This window comes from Thalassophryne amazonica, chromosome 3 (genome assembly GCF_902500255.1).
Source record: "Thalassophryne amazonica chromosome 3, fThaAma1.1, whole genome shotgun sequence".
NCBI classification, from domain to species: domain Eukaryota; kingdom Metazoa; phylum Chordata; class Actinopteri; order Batrachoidiformes; family Batrachoididae; genus Thalassophryne; species Thalassophryne amazonica.
In genome coordinates this window covers 11,121,998-11,145,865 of record NC_047105.1, presented here as the reverse complement: position 1 = coordinate 11,145,865, position 23,868 = coordinate 11,121,998, and the positions used below count along the sequence as shown (strand labels likewise).

At 41.6% G+C, this 23,868-nt stretch overlaps 1 protein-coding gene across 2 annotated transcripts in view; it reads right to left on the bottom strand.

Annotated features, from left to right (window-relative positions):
• Positions 1 to 12,917, bottom strand: part of lrig2 (leucine-rich repeats and immunoglobulin-like domains 2) — a 59,340-nt gene extending 46,423 nt beyond the window's left edge. For both annotated transcript variants that reach the window (XM_034165833.1, XM_034165834.1), the window contains exons 1-2: positions 12,315 to 12,917; positions 688 to 762 (exon numbers count right to left, since the gene is read on the bottom strand). In XM_034165833.1, coding sequence (XP_034021724.1) covers positions 688 to 762; positions 12,315 to 12,502 — 263 coding nt within the window. In that variant the 5' untranslated portion in view covers positions 12,503 to 12,917. The remainder of the gene's footprint in view (positions 1 to 687; positions 763 to 12,314) is intronic.
• Between the last annotated feature and the right edge of the window lie 10,951 nt (positions 12,918 to 23,868).

The window sequence follows — 23,868 nt, the reverse complement described above, 5'->3', positions numbered from 1 at the left end:
ACTAAAGTCGCTGACTGGCCATCTCTTTTTTAAAAAAATGTATGCATGAAGGTGGAACTTAGTGACCACTGAGCCGCTATATCCAGTGCTATAAAAATAAACCGTCATATCAGCTGCTATAAATGGCCGATACAGATATGCGGAAAATGCTGAATATTAGCCAGGACGTTAATCAGTTGACCCCTACTCTGTACTATGTGAAACATGTTCTGTTAATGCAGTTAAGTGTATATAGCAAATTCCAGTGGTTCACCTTTTTACATGCATTTAAATTGAAATTTTCAGAAACCTAAATACAATGTGATATATACGGTTATTGTTTCTTCTACAGTGCTAACATTGTTAGGTCATACACCAAGCCGCGGTGGAAAACATACATATTTTACTATTAATAAGGGACTAAACACAAACAATGTTCCACATCTGTCAAGACGATTTCTCTATTTAAAGCTGGTATGATCGGCGAGTGGGCTCAGCATACTGCAAGTTGCACTTGGGAAATTTCATAACCATTATTTCTCAAAAAAAAAAAAAAAAAAAAAAAAAAAAAAAAAAAAAAAAAAAAAAAAAAAAAAAAAAAAAAAAAAAAGAGAGAGAGAGATCAATCATTGGATAAAGTAAAACCTGAAGTGAAATCTTGACTTACAATGACAGCAAAGTAAAACCTGAAGTGAAATCTTGACTTACAATGACAGCGAAGTGATGTTGGCGGAAACATCTCCAAGAAAGGGAAGACTAGTCAGCTCATTGTGATTCATGGTCCTGAAATCAAATTCAACAGTGTGATCACATTAGATTACGCACATATTTTTTATATATATGTATATGTACACACATACATACAATACCATACCACGTTATTTATATAGCACATTTCACAAACATAGCTTCCAAAGCACTGTACAAAAAAAAACAAAAAAAAAAACAAACACACACACACACACACACACACAGGACCACACACTTGTGCGGTCATCCCTCAATATTGTCAAACAATTAAAAATAGAAAAACAAAAAAATCCCGCTTTCCTCCCCGAGTCAATGGGTGCATTTCTGGAAAACGTCTTATTACTCTGCATTTGTCGGCATTTCTCAGAGTGTGATATAGACTTAAGGAAAAGCAGAAACATCTGATGACTGAGACAGTGAAACGAACACTGCTTCATCTGATAACAAAGCTTCCGAGTCTTCATTCGAAAGTGAATTTTCGGTTTTACAGAGAAGCTGTACAGACAGAAGACGACACACTTCACCCCAAAACTACTTATTTTTCAGAGTCTGTCGGATTTTGGATTCTACGTGTGGTGACGCCGTTTGTCGCTCGACACTATTTTAGTTCCACCATGAGCTTGCACGCGGAATGTCTCCATGACGCTGTTTTTTGGTGGAGCGTACTTTAGAAATCACAAATGGATGACTACTCAGGTTTTTTTTTCCCTCTTCTTCTCAGTGGAGCTGGTAGAGTTTATTTTTATTTTACTTTGAGAATCTGTCTCGACGTGACAGTTCTGTAACGGAGCAGCACGCACTGCACTCGCACAGTGTGCACACGCACTAAGTTTTTGCACAGTGGAAAGCGGCTGGTGTTTTTTCCGTGATTGCATCAAAATTAGCAGTTATCACTTAAAAAAAAAAAAAGAGTCATCATAACACGAGATCACACTGATGTAAACTGTAATTAATCTGTGGTTCCGTTTTTAACGTTAGCAGCGTTTTCCTCTAAGAAACGCTGTTGGAAAAACTCGGAAATGTTATGATTTCAGTGCGACATGTCCTTTAAAACATAGAAAAATGGAAATAATGCACATTGCTATCCAGCCCCAAAATCTCAAAGTGTATCTCGGTACCTGCGTAATTTCGAATTCCGTTCTGTTCTCTTCATAAAAGCCTCCCTGTTCACTGTCACAGAGGCAGCATTGCTCTTAGAGCTGGGGTGTGATCACTGTGCCCTGTACAGGCTGTGATCCCGCCAAGACAAAACAAAAAAAATGCAAAGATCGTCCTATGATCATCTGGCTTCGTGCAACGCTTGTATTTTGTCATGATTTGTGTCATCTGGATGTAAACAGGATAAAATAAAGAGCTGTTCTGTTTTTATGTGAAATTTCCCACAAAAGTGAGTTTGCGTGCTGTTAGAGTCCCACCAAATCTCCCGCTAAAACATCATGAGATGATTACACTATAGCGGCGCTAGATGGCAGTATAATGGTGTGGCACCATTGTTCCATTGTGTGGTGAAAACCCTGCATACGTGTCAGAGAAAAAAAGAGGGGAGAAAAAAAAAAAAAAAACTCATGCAGCAGAACGATTATAAATAACAGTAAGTAATCAAACCTATCACTGATTATAACAGTCTGACTGTTGACTGGATTCAAAATGGTGGTTTAACCAGTAGGACTTATGATTGTTTAACACAAAGCTATGTCGAATTGTGATTCGTCTTCACACTTCACTTTTTTTTTTTGTCGCTTTTATTTGAACAGTTTCACAATAGAGGAGGTACAGTGTTTTATAGGGGGCAAAATATGACAGAAATGCCTGAAAGATACACTTCTATGGTTGGGAGCTCCAACTTTTAACCACTAAATTCAGCCTATTCATAAACAGCAACCATGTGTCTCCTAAATGCAAAACTATGTGGAAGTCATGAGAACCATACTTTATGATGCATCACTCACGCACACTACATAATGAGTGTGCACATGATATATGATACGCTGCGTAACAAGATACATGGGCTACAATGAGATATGATGAAGGAACAATACTTTTTATTGTAGGACAATTCGATGTGATATGATGCAATCCGACATAATTTTGTGTTTAACGTAGACATTTATTTTTCTTGATAAATGAGAACAAAATTGACATTGCTTACCTTCAAATACATATTTCATCAAAAACAGGGAACTTTGAGGTTTTTCCGAGTGTGTTCAGCATACTGTTGCTGCCTCTGCTCACCTTTTGTTCGTTACTGAGAGCAGCAGCACATACAGTAGCAGAAAGCAAAGTAGTTTCAGTCTTTTGTTCATGGTAATGAGTCATTCACGTCATCAGGTGACTCGTCAGGAGAGGCATCAGTCACATCGTTAGGAGGGGCAGCTGCCCTGTCATTAGGAAGATGCTAACTAGAACACAATAGGTGCCAATTAAAGCAATTGTTTAGTCACTAGCCAATAGCAGTCTGCCTCTCGGCAGGAGGGGTCTGGTTAGGTTTAAAACTCCAGCTGTTGTGGCTTCTGTTATTCTTCTCTACAAGAGTCAAGACAGAAGTCAGACTACCACAGCAAGAATTTTAGCTGAGGAACCTTCTGTGATTTGACGCGAAACGTCCTCACGTCAAGCAATCCAGTCCAGTTGAAGATTCAAGCTTCTCTACAGTAGCAGAAAGTGCAGCATAAGACAAGCCCATAAGAAGCAGTCAGCCGTTGTTAGCATAGCATAAAAAGCATGGCATAACCTTCTTATTCTGGGTTGGAATGGCAGTATTAAACTATTAAGTGAATAAGTGAATGTAAACTTGAAATGGGTACATTTACCTGTCATACTGTCCATCACTATCAGAAGTTATGATTTTATTTCTCCTCACAAAGCTAAACATTTCAATGGCTAGTGTTCTGCCCTCCCTGAATGTAAGTGTTTAAACAGTTCTCCAAATGAGAGACGAAGTCTTCCAGGTTCAGCCTGTTTAATTCTTGCCTCACACTTGAAGGTACTGTAAAACTAAAATACACAAAAAGAAATGTATTAAAATAAAATATTTTTAGTTGCACAGCTGTGTTCAGTCATGTATACAGATATAACAGTGCTTAAAATGCTCCTAAATGTGGCTAGCATTATTGCTGCAAACACTTAAATATTAATAGCACATCTTCTTAGCTTGATGCTAACACATAGTGGGAAATGCCATAGACGGGTTAACAGAAATTAGAATTGCGACCAAAATAATTTTATCTTTACAAAATGACCTTTAACTAAACATATTTGGCATAATACAACACATGTAGTCATACTCACAGACATATTTCCAAAACTCAGTGGAAACAAGGTAAAGCTGCTGTGCTACTTTAGTCTGCTGCTTTTATACTACTCACCATCCTTATGAAAGAGTAAAATGACCTCTGAAACAGGTCGCGAATACACTTTAGAAGTGCCCTGCTTGATTACCTTAACTTCCACTTTACGCACCCTGGTATCTTGACCAGGTATCGTCTAGACTACAAGCCCAGTAGGCCACTCAGTCCGTTTAACCTGTGAGTCCTTTAGAAGTACGACATCTCCCACCTGCAGGTTACGTCTCTCTGAATGCCACTTTTTCCTCGGTTGAAGTGTCATCAAGTATTCCTGCCTCCACTTCTTCCTAAATTCGTCGGCAAGGCCTTGAACCCTTTTCCAGTGCTTGTTGGAGAGGTCATTAACATCAAAATCCCCTACAGGTGCAGACAGTGTATCAGTTTTTTGTATCAACAACATTGACAGAGTGAGAACTGCAGGAGCTTCCAGGTCGGAAGATACTGGAACCAATGGTCTGGAGTTCATGATGGCGGTGACCTCTGCCATCAGAGTGGTAAGTATCTCGTGTGTCAGATGAGATCTGTTAGGTCTTGAGAAGAAGGGCATCCAGAATGTGTTGTGCAATGCCAATCATCCTCTCCCACACTCCACCCAAGTGGGAAGAGTGGGGAGGGTTGAAAATCCAGGAGCATTTGTTGTCCTGAAGGTATGCCCCTAGCTCAGTATCCTCTGAGTTGAGGTTGAGCTCTTTACAGGCTCCAATAAAAATTTGTACCTTGATCTGATCGGAGCGTTTTTATAGGTCCTCTAATGGCCATGAAACGTCTGAGGCCATTAATAAAGCTTGCAGTGGTCAATGTCTCAATAACCTCAATGTGGACCGCTCTGGTGCTCAAGTAAGTGAATATGGCTGCCCACCGTTTGTTTTCTGCATATCCTCCTCTTGTTCTCCGGGAGGTCACCATCCATGGGCCAAAGATGTCTACCCCAACATGTGAGAAAGGTGGTTCCAATGACAATCTGTCTGTTGCTAAGTCTGCCATCCTTTGTTCTTCCAGCTTCCCTCTCAATTTTTTACAAATGACACACTTATGTATCACACTACAAACACGTTTCTTTCCCCCAATTAGCCATAGTCCAGCTGATCTTATAGCGCCCTCTGTAAAGTGGCGCCTCTGATGTGCAACTTGTTCGTGATAATGTTTCACTAACAGTATAGCAATGTGGGACTTGGGAATGATGAGTGGGTGCTTATCATCGAAAGACATGTCTGTCGAGGTTATGCGACCACCAACTCTTAACAATCCATCATTATCTAGAAATGGGGCCAACTTCAAAAGAGGGCTGTGTCTTGGGATCTGTTGTCGTTTGGAAAGACACTGGACTTCCTTAGTGAAAACGTCTTGCTGTATAGCCCTGATAATCACAATCATTGCCTGGGCTCTTTCATTTCCTCTAGTGCTATCACTGTTGGGATGCTTTTCACTTCTGGCTTTCAAGACTAGTGTGGAGAGTGATCGCATTAATGACTTCCATGTGGAGAATCTCTCAAACCTATGGGATCCAAGCAGGCCTTTGGTCACCTTAGTACTGGTGACTGTTACCTCAGGATGGATTTCTTGATCCATGTCAGGATGTACTAGCTCAAAGTTGTCAGTCTGTGTAGTGTGCTCTTGCTGAGGTTTTGACAGGAATGATGGCCCAGAAAACCAGTTAATGCTTTTGAGCGCTGCTGCAGCTACTGGTCGTGTTCCATAGTCTGCAGGATTTTCTTCAGTGTTGATATAATGCCACTGGCATGGATGTCTTCCTGATCTGTGTGATTCGGTTAGACACACAGACGTAAAATCTGCATGAGGCGTTATTAATGTAGCCCAACACGATTTTGCTGTCTGTGTAGAATTTCACAGAGTGTATGTCGATGTCTATTTCACCTTTAATGAAGCCTGCCAACTCAACTGCCAAGACGGCGGCACAAAGTTCAAGGCGAGGAACTGTGTGAGTGGGACGTGAAGCTAGCTTGGACTTTGCCATGACAAATCCTACATGGCATTCCCCTGTTGTGGAGATGGTTTTCAAATAGGCTACAGCAGCTATAGCAATGGTGGATGCATCTGAAAATACACAAAGTTCCCTGTACTGTGTCTGTGTGGCCAGTGAAACAGCAACATAAGATCTCGGGATCTCAAGTTGTTCCAGTTCTTTCATGGCATCTCTCCAGAGTTTCCATTGTTCCTGTTTTATTGTTGAGAGTGGAGCGTCCCAGTCATACTGTTCGACCGAAAGCTCCCTCCTCCCACAGTGACTGGTGCCACAAATCCTAAAGGGTCAAAAAGACTGTTCACCATAGAGAGAATACCTCTCTTGGTTTGAGGTTTCTCCTGGCGGGACACACGGAAAGTAAAGCAGTCTGTCTCAAGGTTCCAGCTGAGGCCTAGACTCCTCATACTCACAGACATATATTTCCAAAACTCTGTCAAAACAAGGTAAAGCTGCTACTTTAGTCTGCTGCTCTGCTGCTTCAGCTCTCAAGTCTAACCAACTACGGAAGCCCAATGGTGGCAAACTTCAAAACTCAAACAGAATAACTTTAACAATACTGCCACCTTTTGTCAAAAACATGCATGACAGCCATAAGAAAGGCTGCACAGCTAGTCTTGCGAGAAACTCTTGCGACTTTCAAACTTTTATGAGTTTGAAGCTGTAGAAGCAGGAGCAGAATAGGGATGGGTATTGATAAGATTTTATCGATACCATTATCAAGTCCGCTTATCGATTCCCTTATCAATACCTCCTGTGAGTTTTATTTGTACTACAAGTAGGATTTACAGGTTTTCTGTCAACAATAGAGCCCGACCGATATGGATTTTTTGAGGCCGATGCCGATAACGATATTTGGATGAAAAAAAAATGCTGATAATTGATAAATCGGATGATTTGCAGATAGCTGATAAATCAGCCGATTTTTTTTTTTTTTTATGAATAAAATGTTCTTTTTTGGACCCTTAACAAAAAAGGTATGAGCTAAAAGCTGAAGCTTTGTCCTCATATTGATTAACTTTTTCAAGTTCAAAAAATGCAATCAAGAATTAAACCTTTGTGAAATATGCAAATACATATCCTTAAAAAGAGTTGTGAAATACATCTGATCTTGTACTTCTTGTTGCTGCAACTTAGATATAGGTTATACGTGGTCTGTCCAAAAAGTAACAGACCTTTTTATTTTTTCAAAAACTATATGGATTTAAATCACGTGTGATTGCATCAGCCAAGCTTGAACCTTTGTGCGCATGCGTGAGTTTTTTCACGCCTGTCGGTTGCGTCATTCGCCTGTGGGCAGGCTTTGAGTGAGCACTGGTTCGCGCGTCGGCACGGAACTGCTCATGCCGCGCAAAAAAAAAAAACAAAAAAAAAAAACACCTCCGTGTTGGAAACCATTCAGAAGATTCAGACGGCTTTCGATGGCTTTTCAGTCAAGTGAGTATCCGAGAAATTGTGTAACAGCTGGACATGCCACAACATGTCCTGTGAGACTTCCAACACGGAGGTGTTTTTTTTGTTGCGTGCAATGAGCGGCTCCATGCCGACGCGCGAAATCTTCTCGCAACAAGACAAGACAGGAGTCCCAGTTAGTCACTTTAATCCATGCAAAAGTGACTCACGATTGACATATTTTAATGGCTTTGAGAGGGGATAAAAAGCAGAGTTGCCGCTTCTGAAGAGGAGCGAAGCAATAAGAACCAACAAAGCAGCCGATCGGACCACTGCATCATTGGTTCAAGGTTCAAAGCAGGGCCACGCTACATAAACAGTTGATTGCAGACCCACTGCAAGGGCTGTAATCAACAGAGAAATGATCATTTTCCCAACAAACGCCCTCAAAAACAACGGCCGCTCTGAAGGGAATCGTTAAGCAAAAAGACTATTGATGTTGTTGGATCAATCATTTCTTAACTATACCTGAAAAGAACCAGTTCTCGATACCCAACTCTAGAGGAGAACAATATCAATTCAACCCATTTACAATGTTAAAATAAATAAATCGATCTGTGACTGCTTCCATGTATTCATATCTATTACTTGTTACACTCCTAATATAGTCAGGGCCATAAGTATTTAGGCAGTTAATTTTTATTTTGCAACACCACACTGTCGTGGTAAACAACATCAAACAGGCCTTCAAATGATGCTCGTGATATTACGCACAAAAGATGTAATGGAAGGTGGACCAGCTCTGAAGTTTTGTGCTTCCAAGATGTTGCGTGGATCTGGAATAGACATTTTACACATTTTAGTGTATGTCACTAGCGCTTCCTAAGACTTCTATGTCATGGGACAAAGCTGTAGACTGTATATATCCTGGGCAAAACCTGTGTGACATCACACGCAAGTTTTCTACAGAGACTCACGACAGCCGATATGAAGCTGTGGCTGGGCTATGTTCTGGGCATCGCCATGTTTGCAGCAGCTGAATGATGAACTCATTAATGCATAAAGGGATGAAGCATGGTTCAAGTGTTTATTAAATCATATGTTTGGAGATTGCGCAGTGGCTCTCCTAATGCTTTCTTTTGTTGATATGAGCTGTGTATTTTCTCAGAAATCATGCATTAAGTGAATCTAACAGGTGAAGCTACCGACAACTGTTCAAAATGCTAACAGCATTAACATACAACTTTAAATCAGACGAAATTGTCACTCGGTGCATCTACTGCAACAGAGATGTCTTAAATGAGCCATTAGGACGTTTTACCATACAACAAGCCATATTATTCTGTGTGTTTGTAATACCCCACTCCCAGCTGCGTCAAGAGGACAATGAGCTAAAGATGAGAGGTGGAGTCACTGGACTCAGCCGCCTTCACTCAAAGCGAACACAACCCCCAAATAGACAGAGGTTTATGACTTAAAATGTCTTAAAGTTAGAAAACATTTATGCTCCCCCCCGTACAGCTGTCATGGAAGAGAAAACTACCTATAGAAACCAATATCGTTTTCTTGGGGGGGGGGGGGGTATTAGGCTGTAAACCTGTTTATTTCTGCTCTAAAGTTGGACATTTTACCACAGAGTCCGATGGGAAAGTGCTCTGTTTTGCAGCCAGCCTCAAGCTACCAGTTTAAAGAGGAACTAAGTAATATTCTTACCTTAATGTTACAGTTTCAGGGTTCTCACCAGCATTATAACAGTGTAACGGTCCATTACGCTGTTATAGTTAAAAAAAAAAAAATTTACACTGCAGTTGGGCCATTATGTTGTTTTTGGGGGGGGTGTAACAGGAAAATAATCATTTCTGTATGTTGACTGTGGAGACACTGGTTCTGATGTAGAAATGGCACGTCCACAATTTATTCATCAACCTCTAACAAAACCATTTCTGTTTTGCTGATTAAAGTCTCTAAACATGACTCTCTTTCTGCGAGAATTGTCCACCGCTTCACATGGACAGTTTTTATTTGTTCGTCATTAACGTGCCTTTTTGTGAGGCAGCCAACGACACGGATCTCTGGCATGGACTGGAACCTTAATATCTCCCTCTTCTCTGGTTCCTAAACTAAAGTTAGTGTCCCTCATGAAAATAATAATAATATCCTCCTCTCTGTGTCTGTGTGTGTTGTGGGATTTGCTGCAGCTCTGGTGGAAAGACGGATCATTCCGCAATCACTAACTGCAAAGCGAATCGCCGCCATTTTAAATCAAATGACACCTCTTTCCAAACATTGTAAAACAGAAACTACAACTGACCAAAACCGTTTTTCCCCAAAATGAGACATCCTCAGTTCCATTGGGGAGAACTTATCCCAGTGTCACAGTCTCAGCACTCCAGGCTGACCACAGCCATGCAGCAGCGCTCCAGGTGTGAGTATTGTAGGGGAGACCAGGGCCAAAGTAACATTTTACATTTATGTCCCTCTGAAGCACTATTGGTTGCATGTTGAGGCACAATTTTTGTTAAGTAAAGTCATAGTTTTTTTTTTTTTTATCTTTGTTACATGCAGGGATCGAACCTCTGATGTGGTCAGACGCTTCCTCTCTGGGGAGAGTTTGAGGGGAGAGCAGCAGCAGCGGCAGATGTTTTTTTTTTTGCACGTGTGCAAATGAATCATCTGTGAAGATTAATTTATTTATTAACTACACAGATGTATAATAAAACAAATGGTGACTGGTTTATAACAAAATTATGACAGAGTTTGAGGGGAGAGAGAGTGAGGAACCGCAGCGGCAGCCAGTTTTTGTTTTTGTTTTTTTTTACGTGCGCGCGAACTAATCGTCCGTGAAGATAATTTTATTAACTCTACAGACATATAATAAAACAGATGGTGAATGGTTTATAACACAATGATGACAGAGTTTGAGGGGAGAGAGCGCGAGGAACTGCAGCGATAGCCAGTTTTTATTTTTTATTTTCTTTGATCACATGGAGCTGCTGCAGCTCCTGCAGCAAATAATGAAACTCCCCGAATTGGGAATGTCTCATGAGGATGTTGTGAACCCAGGGACGGCGCCGCTGGCGACGTTTGTTAGCTTTCCACAAAAAATAGAGCACAGCAACTTGCTCCGTGTGTGAGAGTCATAAAACGCAGGGAAGACGAAGACAACACACTGGAAATTGTTTTTTTCCTTATTTATTCCTTTACTGGTTCATTCTACTGGTGCTTATAGTTGATAAAACTTGGATAAAGTTACTTGCACCAGTGCTAGTGCAATATAAAATTACGTGCAGTGCTCGAATAATACGTGCACAAACTAGCACATACATGTACTAATTCGACCCCTGTTACAGCCTTACTTTAAAGCCAAAAGAAACGAGGCATCAGACCAAAACATGGAAGAGTGTAGAAATGTGTGTCACTGCACAGGAGCTCATTTATACACAGCACTTTACTACAGAAAATCCTTACAAATGTTTTTTTAACTTCTAGATTAATTTCTGATTACATTTTTAAATAAAAAAAACAAACAAACAAACAAACAAACAAACACCAAAGGCGGCCCTTTATAAGCCCATAAAGCAAACCCTTCAGCAGGGTCGAAGCCTAAGCAGTCCCCGAGCCCCCGGCTTCTTGAGGTGATTTTTCCATTCCATTAGCGGCTGTAAGAACAAGCCAAAAACTTCATTTTGTATATGTTCAATTATGACAGAGTACGCAAAACAAAAAATAAAACCCGATGAAACAGCAGAAAACCGACCAAACTTGCATAGTTCTCCTTTACTAAGGAAGTGCACCGCATAGGCCTCATATTACACCATTTCAGGCTGCGCTTGGTCAAAGCACATAAACCAGTTTTAATGCTGTGAAGGGCTCCAAGTTTTAATTTTTACACATGATAAACTACTCTCCAAGTATTCATTTCAACTGCCAATATGTTAGGAAACACCTCTAGTTACTTCATGACAGCTTAAGAAGGATTTCACAAATTTCATATAGACAAAAACAGTAAACCAGCACTCTTGAGGTGCTAGTTCTGTATGAATGCGGTACCCAAATAACAATATTTCTATAATCATCTATACAAATAGTCAGCCCAAATCTCCCAGTAAATCACAACAAACATTACCATATCAAAATCCATTGTTAGACATGCACTTGGCTGTTAAAAGACAGGGTTCATGATCACGGCATACCCTTTCAATGCTTTGTAATCAATGTCAGAGAAATAAGTTGTAATGCATTTCCGTCAGCAAGTTTTGGCATTGTGATCTAGCCTGGGCCTCCTCCTTAGCAGTTATTTCTAGTGGTAAATTGAAAACCTGTGCTCCATAACACAGGCTCTCAGTTGAAACAGGTAAACCCTGAAACAGATGAACTACTGAGGTCTCTCTCATTTCCACTTACGAACTGTTTTGCATGTTGCTGCCATGCTTCTTTCCAAGTCTGTTTACGGTCCTTCTTCCTTGACCAGACATTACTCTGCAGCCACCACAATCCCACACACAAAAGGTGTTCTCTCGGAATGAGATGCCTAGTGACCTTGAAAATCCGTTTTTCCTTTTAAGTTGTAGAAGGCTACAGACTAATTTCTCTGAAACGCAGCAACATCTTGAAATTCACATCTGGAACTCTTACAAAGTGTAGGAATTTGGATTTGGTCCAGGTGTGGAAGTAGATCAAATCGGACAGTGCACCTATAATTCCACATCTTAAACTTTGCTATGGAATAAAACACGATACCTTCTGATATTATGATCACACCTACAGTAAAAAGAAATCCTACTAAATCCTAAAGTGAGACAGGCGAGTTGAGGGATGTTATGGTCCAGCAGTGGCTTAAACAACAAATCAACGGGTTCTGCACTTACACTTGCGTTATCCCATCTGGTGGATCCGATGGAGCTGCGGACAGCCTTTTCCTGTTACAGTCCAGAATGTGGACCTCGTCTGGTCTTCCTGAACATGAACACGGAGTCGGACAAGACTCAAGGGCCCAGGCACTGAAAGTTAAAAGCACGAAGACGAGGGCCGCAGGAACGGACCAGTCTTCCGCCATTTTAAATGATGTATCCCTACTGGAGGGAAAGAAGCTCGATGGAACGTTAAGTTAAAAAAAAAAAAAACACCACCAAACTGTTCCTGCTATTTTAACATCAGTCAGACATCCTTAACTGCAGCAACACGATTCCAGGAAGAACCTGTAGATACAGCTTTTTTTTTTTCCAGTTTTCGTCAGGCATTCCTGCGACTCCAATCTGGACAGCGGCTAACGCTAGCTTAGCGAGGAGCTGATGTGCCTCCACAAACAAGACACTTTTCAGACACACGACGCTCATTAAAGTCCACGACACACTATATTCTGTGCCTCACCACACAAAGTTTAATATCCCCTCAGTCGTTGTAGTTCAGCAAAAATTAAAAAAAATATTTTCAGCATCTCCTATACCCAAAAAATTAACAAAAGCCCCTGGAGTTGATGACATGAAACATGTTAGGTCCCTCCCCTTTACAGCATGCTTACAGTGTCTCGATTGGTCAAAATTCAAGTCTGTCAAACATTTCCACAAATCTGATTGGGTTTCTATCCAGCGTGATTTCCATCAAAAAAGTTTTCAGAACTGATCTTTTCAAAATTAAGTAATTAATTAATTAAAAATAAATCAAAGCCTGGTATGAGATAGCAACATCTTTGTCGGTATGTATGATATTTTCCTTTTATCTCATTCATACAGAGTCCAGCCGTAGATCTAAATTGGTCTTATAGTGTTCAGTCAAGTTTTATATATATATATATATATATATATATATATATATATATATATATATATATATATATATATATATATATATATATAGTGTCTCAAAAGATTTACCCAAAATATGGCCAAAGCATGTAATTTTTCTCCCCCATGCACAGTTTTTAGTTCAGTCTTTCCTTTTTGATGTTTTAACCCTTTATCTTTTACATCATGTGATGTGTGTGTATATATATATATATATATATATATATATATATATATATATATATATATATATGTGTGTGTGTGTGCGTGTGTGTGTGTGTGTGTGTATGCTTGTTACTTGGTAATAACATTAATATAATAATAAAATAGCAACACCAATAATAAGGTCAGGGAGTATGCACAGATGTGGTCTGGGCGGCTTTGCTTGAGCTGCTGCCCCCGCGACCCGACTCCGGATAAAGAGGAAGAAAATGGATGGATGGATGGATGGAGTATGCACAGATGTGCACTTTGCTGCATCCAGGCAGTCTTTGATCCTGGGTGGCAGCCACCTAGGCAGACGACCAGGCCATCCCCACTTCTATCTGCTGCAGACAGGTGAAGCATAATAGTAGCAGTAATAATAATAATATCAATTCATTAAATAAGAGACACGGGTAGTAATAGAGGGACAGGTTTAAAAAAATTAATATGAATGAATGAATTTATTTATCCGGCACACAGATGAGCAACAACAAAGACAATTATATATATATATATATATATATATATATATATATATATATATATATATATCGACGTGCATGTTTTGAACAAGATTGTTAACCCTACTGATTCAACTGGTGCTGTTCCCTCTGTTTCTTTGTGTGAAAAATTTTGTCAATTTTTCAGTGACAAAATTTCACTCATTCGATCTTCTTTGCCAACTGTCATCGCTGACCCCTGCATCATTCCTGAGTGCACAGCTGTTTTTGTCAATTCGAGCCTATTTCTCTGTGTGACCTATCTAAATCTGTTCAAAGTTTAAGGCTTTCAGACTGTGCACTGGATTTCCTTCCTGCTAAGCTTTTGAAAGAAGTCCTTGATTCAGTTGGCCCTTGTATTTTACAGCTGATTAATGCTTCTTTGTCTTCAGGTGTCATTCCTTGTTCTTTTAAACAGGCCATGATACGGCCCCTTTTAAAAAAACATAATTTGGACCCTGCTATTTTTTCTAATTATAGACCCATTTCTAAGATGTCATTTTTATCTAAAATACTTGAAAAGGTGGTCTATACTCAACTACAGTCGCACCTTACTGCATTTGACATAACTGAAAAGTTCCATTCTGGTTTTAAACCTTTGCACAGCAGTGAAACTGCTCTTTTAAATGTTTTTAATGATCTTCTTTCAATCATGGACTCTGGCAGCTCAGCTGTGCTTGTGCTTTTGGATTGAACTGCAGCCTTTGACACTGTTGACCACCAGGTCTTATTATCTCGCCTTGAATCGTGTGTTGGATTAAATGGCACAGTGCTCAAATGGTTTAAGTCCTATTTGACTGGTCGGTGCTTTTCTGTAAACCTTGGTCCCTTTGTGTCACAGAAAGCCCCTTTGACTTGTGGAGTACCTCAGGGTTCAGTTTTAGGGCCAATTCTATTTTTGTTCTATTTGCTTCCTTTAGGATCAATTTTTAAGAAATATAACATTTAGTTTCACTGCTTTGCTGATGATGTGCAGATTTATCTACCTCTGAACCTTAAAACAAACTCATCTGCCATCCTACAGACTTGCTTTCAAGAAGTCAAAGACTGGATGTCTTTAAACTTTTTGAATCTAAATGAAAGCAAAACAGAGATTGTGGTCTTTGGTGACCTTGACCTTTCTGCCCTTGGTTCACTCACCTCCTACTGTCGTTCATCTGCTAAGACCCTTGGTGTTTTTATAGACAGCTCTTTTAAATTCAAGAAGCAGATCAACACAGTGGTCAAAACAAGCTTCTTCCAGCTTAGACTTTTAAGTAAAATCAAGCGTTACCTGCCCCCAAAACAGCTGGAACAGGTTGTGCACGCCTTGATCACGTCTCGTTTAGACTACTGCAATTCTTCGTATGTTGGTCTTAATCAGTCGTCTCTGCATCGTCTCCAGATGGTGCAAAATGCAGCTGCACGTCTGCTCACTGGAGCCAAATGGCACCAACACATTTCTCCTGTTTTAGCTTCACTGCACTGGTTGCCTGTTGCTTTTAGAATTGATTTTAAGATTTTGTTGCTTGTTTTTAAATCAATTCACGGTCAAGACCCCATTTTATTTATCTGATATGCTGTCATTGCACACTCCAGGAAGATCTCTGCACTCTGCAGACCAGAGTTTACTGGTCTGTCCCAGATCTAAGCTAAGGACCAGGGGAAACAGAGCCTTTGCTGTTGCGGGGCCTAAGCTCTGGACCTCTCTGCCATTGAATGTCCGACTGGCTCCTTCAGTTGACTCTTTTAAGACTCTTTTAAAGACATATCTTTTTGCACTGGCTTTTATTACAAGATGAGCTGAACACTGCCACATTTTTTTTTTTACTGTTTTGTTGATTTATTTTGTTCTTGTATTTAACTTGATATAATTTAAATTCCTTTTATTGTACAGCACTTTGGGGCAGTGTTGACTGTTTGCAAATGTGCTTTATAAATAAACCTGACCTTGACCTTGACCTTGACACACACACACACACACACACACACACACACACACACACACACACACACATATATATATATATATATATATATATATATATATATATATATATATATATATATATATATATACGAGGGCTGTCCGTAAAGTATAGGTCCTTTTTATTTTTTTCAAAAACTATATGGATTTCATTCATATGTTTTTACGTCAGACATGCTTGAACCCTCGTGCGCATGCGTGAGTTTTTCCATGCCTGTTGGCGACGTCATTCGCCTGTGAGCACTCCTTGTGGGAGGAGTCGTCCAGCCCCTCGTCGGAATTCCTTTGTCTGAGAAGTTGCTGAGAGACTGGCGCTTTGTTTGATCAAAATTTTTTCTAAACCTGTGAGACACATCGAAGTGGACACGGTTCGAAAAATTAAGCTGGTTTTCAGTGAAAATTTTAACAGCTGATGAGAGATTTTGAGGTGATTCTGTCGCTTTAAGGACTTTTCACGGTGCGAGACGTCGTGCAGCGCTCTCAGGCAGCGTCATCAGCCTGTTTCAAGCTTAAAACCTCCACATTTCAGGCTCTATTGATCCAGGACGTCGTGAGAGAACAGAGAAGTTTCAGAAGAAGTCGGTTTCAGCATTTTATCCAGATATTCCACTGTTAAAGGAGATTTTTTTAATGAAAGACGTGCGGGTGGATTGCAGCGTCGGCTCGCAGCCGCCGCGACGCTCCGTCACAGGAAAACACCTCTGCTGGAAGCCTTAAGGACAAGTTGGAACATCTCCAGCTGATAAACAATTTCTCATATACTCACTCCACTGAAAGCCATCAAAAGCCAACTGGATTTTAACAAATGGTTATCAACACGGAGGTGTTTTTCCTGTGCCGCGCGGACCCGTCCGCACGTCTTTCATTAAAAAAATCTCCTTTAACAGTGGAATATCCGGATAAAATGCTGAAACCGACTTCTTCTGAAACGTCTCTGTTCTCTCACGACGTCCTGGATCAATAGAGCCTGAAATGTGGAGGTTTTAAGCTTGAAACAGGCTGACGACGGCGCCTGGGAGCGCTGCACGACGTCTCGCACCGTGAAAAGTCCTTAAAGCGACAGAATCACCTCAAAATCTCTCATCAGCTGTTAAAATTTTCACTGAAAACCAGCTTAATTTTTCGAACCGTGTCCACTTCGATGTGTCTCACAGGTTTAGAAAAAATTTTGATCAGACAAAGCGCCAGTCTCTCAGCAACTTCTCAGACAAAGGAATTCCGACAAGGGGCTGGACGACTCCTCCCACAAGGAGTGCTCACAGGCGAATGACGTCACCGACAGGCGTGGAAAAACTCACGCATGCGCACGAGGGTTCATGCATGTCTGACGTAAAAACATATGAATGAAATCCATATAGTTTTTGAAAAAAATAAAAAGGACCTATACTTTACGGACAGCCCTCGTATATATATATATATATATATATATATATATATACACACACACACACACACACACACACACACATATATATATATATATACATACACACGTATGTGTGTCCGTGTGTATATATATGTACATATATATTCTCTTTCTACCTAATTTCTTATGTCTTGTACTGTTACAAGTATTATTATTATTGCTTATCTGGCATACACTGTTTGATGAACATTTTCCTCTACTTGCACCCACCCTGTGTGTTTTTTTAAGAGCTGACGTAACATGTACATTTCTCCTCTGTGAGATCAATAAAGTTTATCTTATCTTGTCTTATCTTATCTTATTTTATCTTAATTTTAAAATTTGCAGACAAGCAAATAATGGATTTGTTGGCTCTCAATATGGTTTATTACTGATAATTCTTATAGCTTTCTTTTGCAACAGGAAAACTTATGTATTTTAATATCAAATATTCTACATCTTGCACTGCCAAATGGAACCCCAGTGGCAGGAAAAGGCCTCACTTTAATGCCTCCAGCCCTTTTCTTTTGTTACTACTATCCATCAGCAGAGGGCGCTCGTTACTACTGCTGAATTTTAAGACAACTTCTGTCATGTAACTTGGTTAGATGAAAAAGTTGTGTTGTTCAGTAGAAATATTGTAGTTTCTTTGTGGTTTTATCAGCCTCTAGTTATTGCATTCATAGAACTTTAAAAAAAATCTATTTGGTTCAGGCAGGAGGCATTTAACAGTGAGCAGTGAGATGTAATTTTGCAGAATGCATCATAATCAAAGTTATAATATTTCACCTGAATTATTTTCTTTTTTCGTTTAAAACTTCAGTGTTCAATTGTGATATTCACATTTGCAGAAAACAACATTGCTGAGGTTGAGCAATCAAAGAAGAAACAGAAATGCTCAAATGTAAATGGGTGCTTCCAGGAGAACAAGGCTGTGAACTCAGTGGATACCAAACTTGACCTACTTCTTCTGGTTCGAATTGGGGTCAACATGTAAAAATGGGCCATCCATATGTGTGTGCATGAGTGTACGAGGTCTGTTAGAAAAGTATCCGACCTTTTTATTTTTTTCAAAAACCATATGGATTTGAATCACGTGTGATTGCATCAGCCATGCTTGAACCTTCGTGTGCATGCGTGAGTTTTTTCACGCCTGTCGGTTGCATCATTCGCCTGTGAGCAGGCTTTGTGTGAGCACTGGTCCACCCCTCTCGTCGTTTTTTTTATTGCGAATAAATGTCTGAACGATTTGGAGCTTTGCTGCATCAATTTTTTTCCAGAAACTGTGAGAGACCTCCAGGTGGACACCATTCAGAAAATTAATATGGCTTTCAGGGACGATTTTATGAGGATTACACAGATTAAGGAGTGATCCAGATGGTTTAAAGACCGCCCACAACTGCTGAGAGCGCGCTGCGCTCCCAGCACTGATCGACAGGCTCAAACCCCGCTGAAACAACCAGATCATTTCCAGCGTGAAGGCTTTGTTGATCCGGGACGTCATCTGACTTTCACAAAAAGGCAGAAGGCGTGGACATCAGCACTTTTTCGGCACATTCCACTGTTACAGGAGTTTTTTTCATGGAAAGAAAAGTGGAGGGACGCGCCACGGAGCCGTTCATTATGCGGCACAAAACCACCTCCGTGTTTGTCTCACAGAACAGCTTTCAGGTGGATTTCAGACGGCTGTCGGTTGCTTTTCAGTCATGTGATTATCCGAGAAATTGAGCATGAGCTGGACATGCCCCAACATGTCCTGTGAGGCTTCGTCATGGCGTTGCTTTGTGCCATGCGGCTCCACCGCGACGCGCGGAATTTCGCTCCTCTTTCCATGACAAAAATTCCTGTAACAGTGGAATGTGCCATTCATTTCTAAACTGGACGCTGTCTTGATCCGGTATGTCGTCTGACTAGCACAGGAATTGTGAAAAGACGTGGACATCAACACTTTTTCGGCACATTGAGACAGACGTGCGGAGGAGTTCCGCGCGTCGCGGTGGAGCCGCATGGCGCAAAGCAACACCGTGATGAAGCCTCACAGGACATGTTGGGGCATGTCCAGCTCATGCTCAATTTCTCGGATAATCACACGACTAAAAAGCAACCGACAGCCGTCTGAAATCCACCTGAAAGCTGTCCTGTGAGACCAACATGGAGGTGGTTTTGTGCCGCGTAATGAACGGCTCCGTGGCGTGTCCCTCCACTTTTTTTTCCATGAAAAAAACTCCTGTAACAGTGGAATGTGCCGAAAAAGTACTGATATCCACGCCTTCTGCCTTTTTGTGAAAGTCAGACGACGTCCCGGATTAACAAAGCCTTCACGTTGGAAATGATCTGGTTGTTTCAGCGGGGTTTGAGCCTGTCGATCGGCGCTCGGAGCGCAGCGCGCTCTCAGCAGTTGTGGGCGGTCTTTAAACCGTCTGGAGCACTCCTTAATCTGTGTAATCCCCATAAAATCATCCCTGAAAGCCATATTAATTTTCTGAACGGTGTCCACCTGGAGGTTTCTCACAGTTTCTGGAAAAAAATTGATGCAGTAAAGCTCCAAATCGTTCAGACATTTATTCGCAATAAAAAAACGACGAGAAGGGTGGACCAGTGCTCACACAAAGCCTGCTCACAGGCGAATGACCCAACCGACAGGCGTGAAAAAACTCACGCATGCGCACGAAGGTTCAATCTTGGCTGATGCAATCACACGTGATTCAAATCCATATGGTTTTTGAAAAAATAAAAAGGTCGGATACTTTTCTAACAGACCTCGTATGTCTGTGGGTCTGACACCAATCGTCTACACAATATACGAGGTCTATTAGATAATAAACCGACCCGTTTTTAAAAATTTTTTTAACTATATGGATTTGAATGACGTGCGATTACACCAATCATGCTTGAACCCTCATGCGCATGCGTGAGTTTTTTCACGCGTGTCGGTGACTTCATTTCCCTGTGGGCAGGTCTTGAGTGAGATGTGGTCCCGCCCTCTCGGCTGAATTCCTTTGTTTCACACGCTGCTCGAGATGGCGCGCGTTGCTTTATCAAAATTTTTTCTGGACCTGTGAGGAATATCCGAGTGGACACTATTTGAGAAATTAAGCTGGTTTTTGGTGAAACGTTTAACGGCTGATGAGAAATTATGGGGTGTTTCTGTCGCTGTAAGGACTTCCCACGGAGCGGGACGTCGTGCAACGCTTCCAGGCGCCGTCGTCGGCCTGTTTCGACCTGAAAACATCCTAATTTAATGCTTAATTCACCCAGAATGTCATGAGAGAACAGACAAGATTCAGAAGAAGCCGGCATGAGGACTTTATCTGGACATTCCACTGTTTAAGGACATTTTGTAATGAAAGACGTGCGCGCAAATTCGCCGAGTCGTTTCCGTGATGACTCGGCAAATCTGTGTGCGCCGCGACAGGAACAACACCTCCGTGTTGAAAACCATTTGTAAAATTCAGGCGGCTTTTGATGGCTTTCAACAAGTGAGTAACTGAGAAATCGTTTAAAAGCTTGGGCATGTTCCATCTTGCCCGTTAAGGTTTCCAACGGAGGTGTTTTTCCTGTTGCGACCCCCCGCGGTCCGGCCCGACATGCGACTCTGCCCGCACGTTCTTTCATTACAAAATGTCCGTTAACAATGGAATGTCCGAATAAACTCCTCATGCCGACTTCTTCTGAAAGTTCTCTGTTCTCTGACAACTTACTGGGTCAACAGAGCCTGAAATGTGGAAGTTTTCAACTTGAAACGGCGAGACGCTGCCGCCTCAAAGCGCAGATCGCCGTCAGGCGCCGTGGGCCGTCCTTACGGCGACACTACCAGACCAAAATCTCTCATCAGCCGTTAAAATTTTTACCGAAAACCAGCTGAATTTATCAAATGTGTCCACTCAGTTGTGCCTTACAGTTTTGAAAAAATTTTGATCAAACAAAGCAGCAGTCTCTGAGCCATTCCTAAACAATGAAAAAATCGACGAGAGGGTGGGCGACTCCTCACTCAAAGACTGCCCACAGGCGAATGACGTAACCAACAGGCGTGAAAAAACTCTCGCATGCCCACGAGGGTTCAAGCATGTCTGATGTAATCACACGTGATTTAAATCCATATGGTTTTTGAAAAAAATAATAAGGTCGGATATTTTTCTAATAGACCTTGTATTGGTGACATGTTGATATCAGAATGCTCTCCTGTGAGTTGAGAGGGTGCTGGTTGACCTTGAGCTTCTGGGACCAAGGCTGTGATCTTTGAGGAATCATTGTTTGAGAAATCAGAGTTTCTGGGTTTGCAATTGTACTGGATCTGGATTAAGAATAAGATCCTGGCTTTGAATGGCTTCCTGAATGCAAGCCATCAGAAGAGATGGGGATGGGGATTCAGTATTCCAGGCATATACTGATAATTGTACAGAATAATCAAAGTATACTTGGCCTATACTGACAAAAATATTTGGAGCTATGCCCAAACACTTGATGCTGACCATGAAGACAAGGAAACCTACCCCAAGATGGACACATTTCTATCCATGATCCCAGCATCTGAAAAGATCATCCTCCTCAGTGACTTCAGTGCCTGGATTGGAAAGGACCACCAGCTCTAGAACAGAACCATCAGAAGAAACACAGTGGGAAAGTGCAATGTCAGCTGTACCCCGATTCTCAAGAAGTGCACCAAATGCAATCTTGTCATCATCAACACCATCTTTATGTTGTGAAAGTGTAGTCACACGGACCCACAACAGGGGGCGCAAATGAACAGTCAATAGATGAGCCAAAAAGTAACAATTTAATGTTGTGAAGGTGCACAACGAATATACAGACAATCTCAGAATATGATTACAGTCAATCCACAAAGGTGACGTGTGGGCAGGCTCGAGGATAGAAGACGTCTGTCCTGAGAAGAGCCGGAACCACACGATTTCCGCCGCCACCGAACCTGGTGAATACTGGAGCCGCCAAGTCCCGAATTCCCAGGTGATCACCGTCCCCGACTGTCGGATCTGGTACTGCCGGCAAAGAACAAAGACAGTCAAGTGTGGGTGTGTGTACACCCAGTAACAACAACGGTGGGAATGCCACCTCCACCTCTCACTCAATATGCTGCAGAGTATGCAGTGATTCCTCAGGGGAAAAGAGTGCCGTCCTGCACTCACTCAGCTTCCACCAACAGAGGGACCGGTACTCCTGCAAACACTCACAATATACAGATTATACACAAACGGCTGAGGATATTACCTCCAGTGAAGTACTATATCTCGGCGATGAGGTGGAGATGACGTCTGGGTTTTATGGAGTGGGATGATGAAGAATGAGTGACAGCTGTCAGGACATAATGAGTAACAGCTGTCACTCCCGGCTGTGTCCGTGGCAGCAGCGCCCTCTCGTGCCTGAAGCCCGCACTTCAGGCAGGGCGCCCTCTGGTGGTGGGCCAGCAGTACCTCCTCTTCTGGCGGCCCACACAACACTTTACACAAAAGAAACAGTTCAGTGTCTCCTGGGAACACCATTGGTCGAAGCATTAGCACCTGCTGGACTGCATCATCGTCCAAAAGGGAGACCAGAAAGATGTCCTGTCCACCAAGGCAATAACTGGCACAGATGACTGTTGGATGAATCATTGTCTGATCTGCTCCAGGATACAACATTCACCCCAAGAGAAGGCCTGCACACTGCAAAATTGACAAAAGGTTCAACATTGCAAAGTCGAAGACCCAGAAACAAAAGCAGAGTTTTAAAAGCAACTGAAGAAAGGACTCCCCACAAAATACTCTGTCCCAGCTCCTAAACACTGGGAGAAGCCCAAGACAGCCATAACAATGAACTGCCAGAAACACTCAGACAGCAGAAGAGGAAGAATCAGGACTGGTTTGAAGAGAACAACGAGGTTCTCCAATGACTCATTGGCCAAAAGCTTTCCTTGATATCCAGAAAGATCCGGCCTTGCGAGAGAAAAAAATCTGGACTCCAGCAATGCAAAACAACTCTTCAAAGTGAAACTCTCAAACTGAAAAATCAGTGGTGGATCAACAAGACTGCTGAAATCCAAGGGCTCACTGACAGAAGTGACAGCAGAGGTTCTTTCAATCCCACCAAAGTATCAAATGCCAAGGGGGTGGTAACAAAGTGGTTAAGTGTGGAACCTTCCACACTGGAACACTTGGTTCCAGTGTGGAAGGTTCCACACTGGAACACTTGGTTCCAGTGTGGAAGGTTCCTGGTTCAAACCCACCCCTGCCCATTCTTGATATGGAGTTGAATCAGGAAGGGTATCCTGTGTAAAACTTGTGCCAAATCAACATGCAGATCCACATTGGCTCTGCTATGGTGACCCCAAGGGACAAGTTGAAGGGACTTACTTTTATACCGAAGCAATCAACAGTCCTTCCACCCAAGGACAGGCACCTCTTCAAAGCAAGGATAGCCTGAGCCTGTTGAAAACCAAACATGGCATCAGTGTCTAATGGAAAGAACACTTCGAAGACCTCTTTAACACCAAACCAATCACTAAAAAGGAGGAAGTGTTCAGCCATCTACCAAGACAAGACATATTTGAAAAACTCAGCCGAACTACAA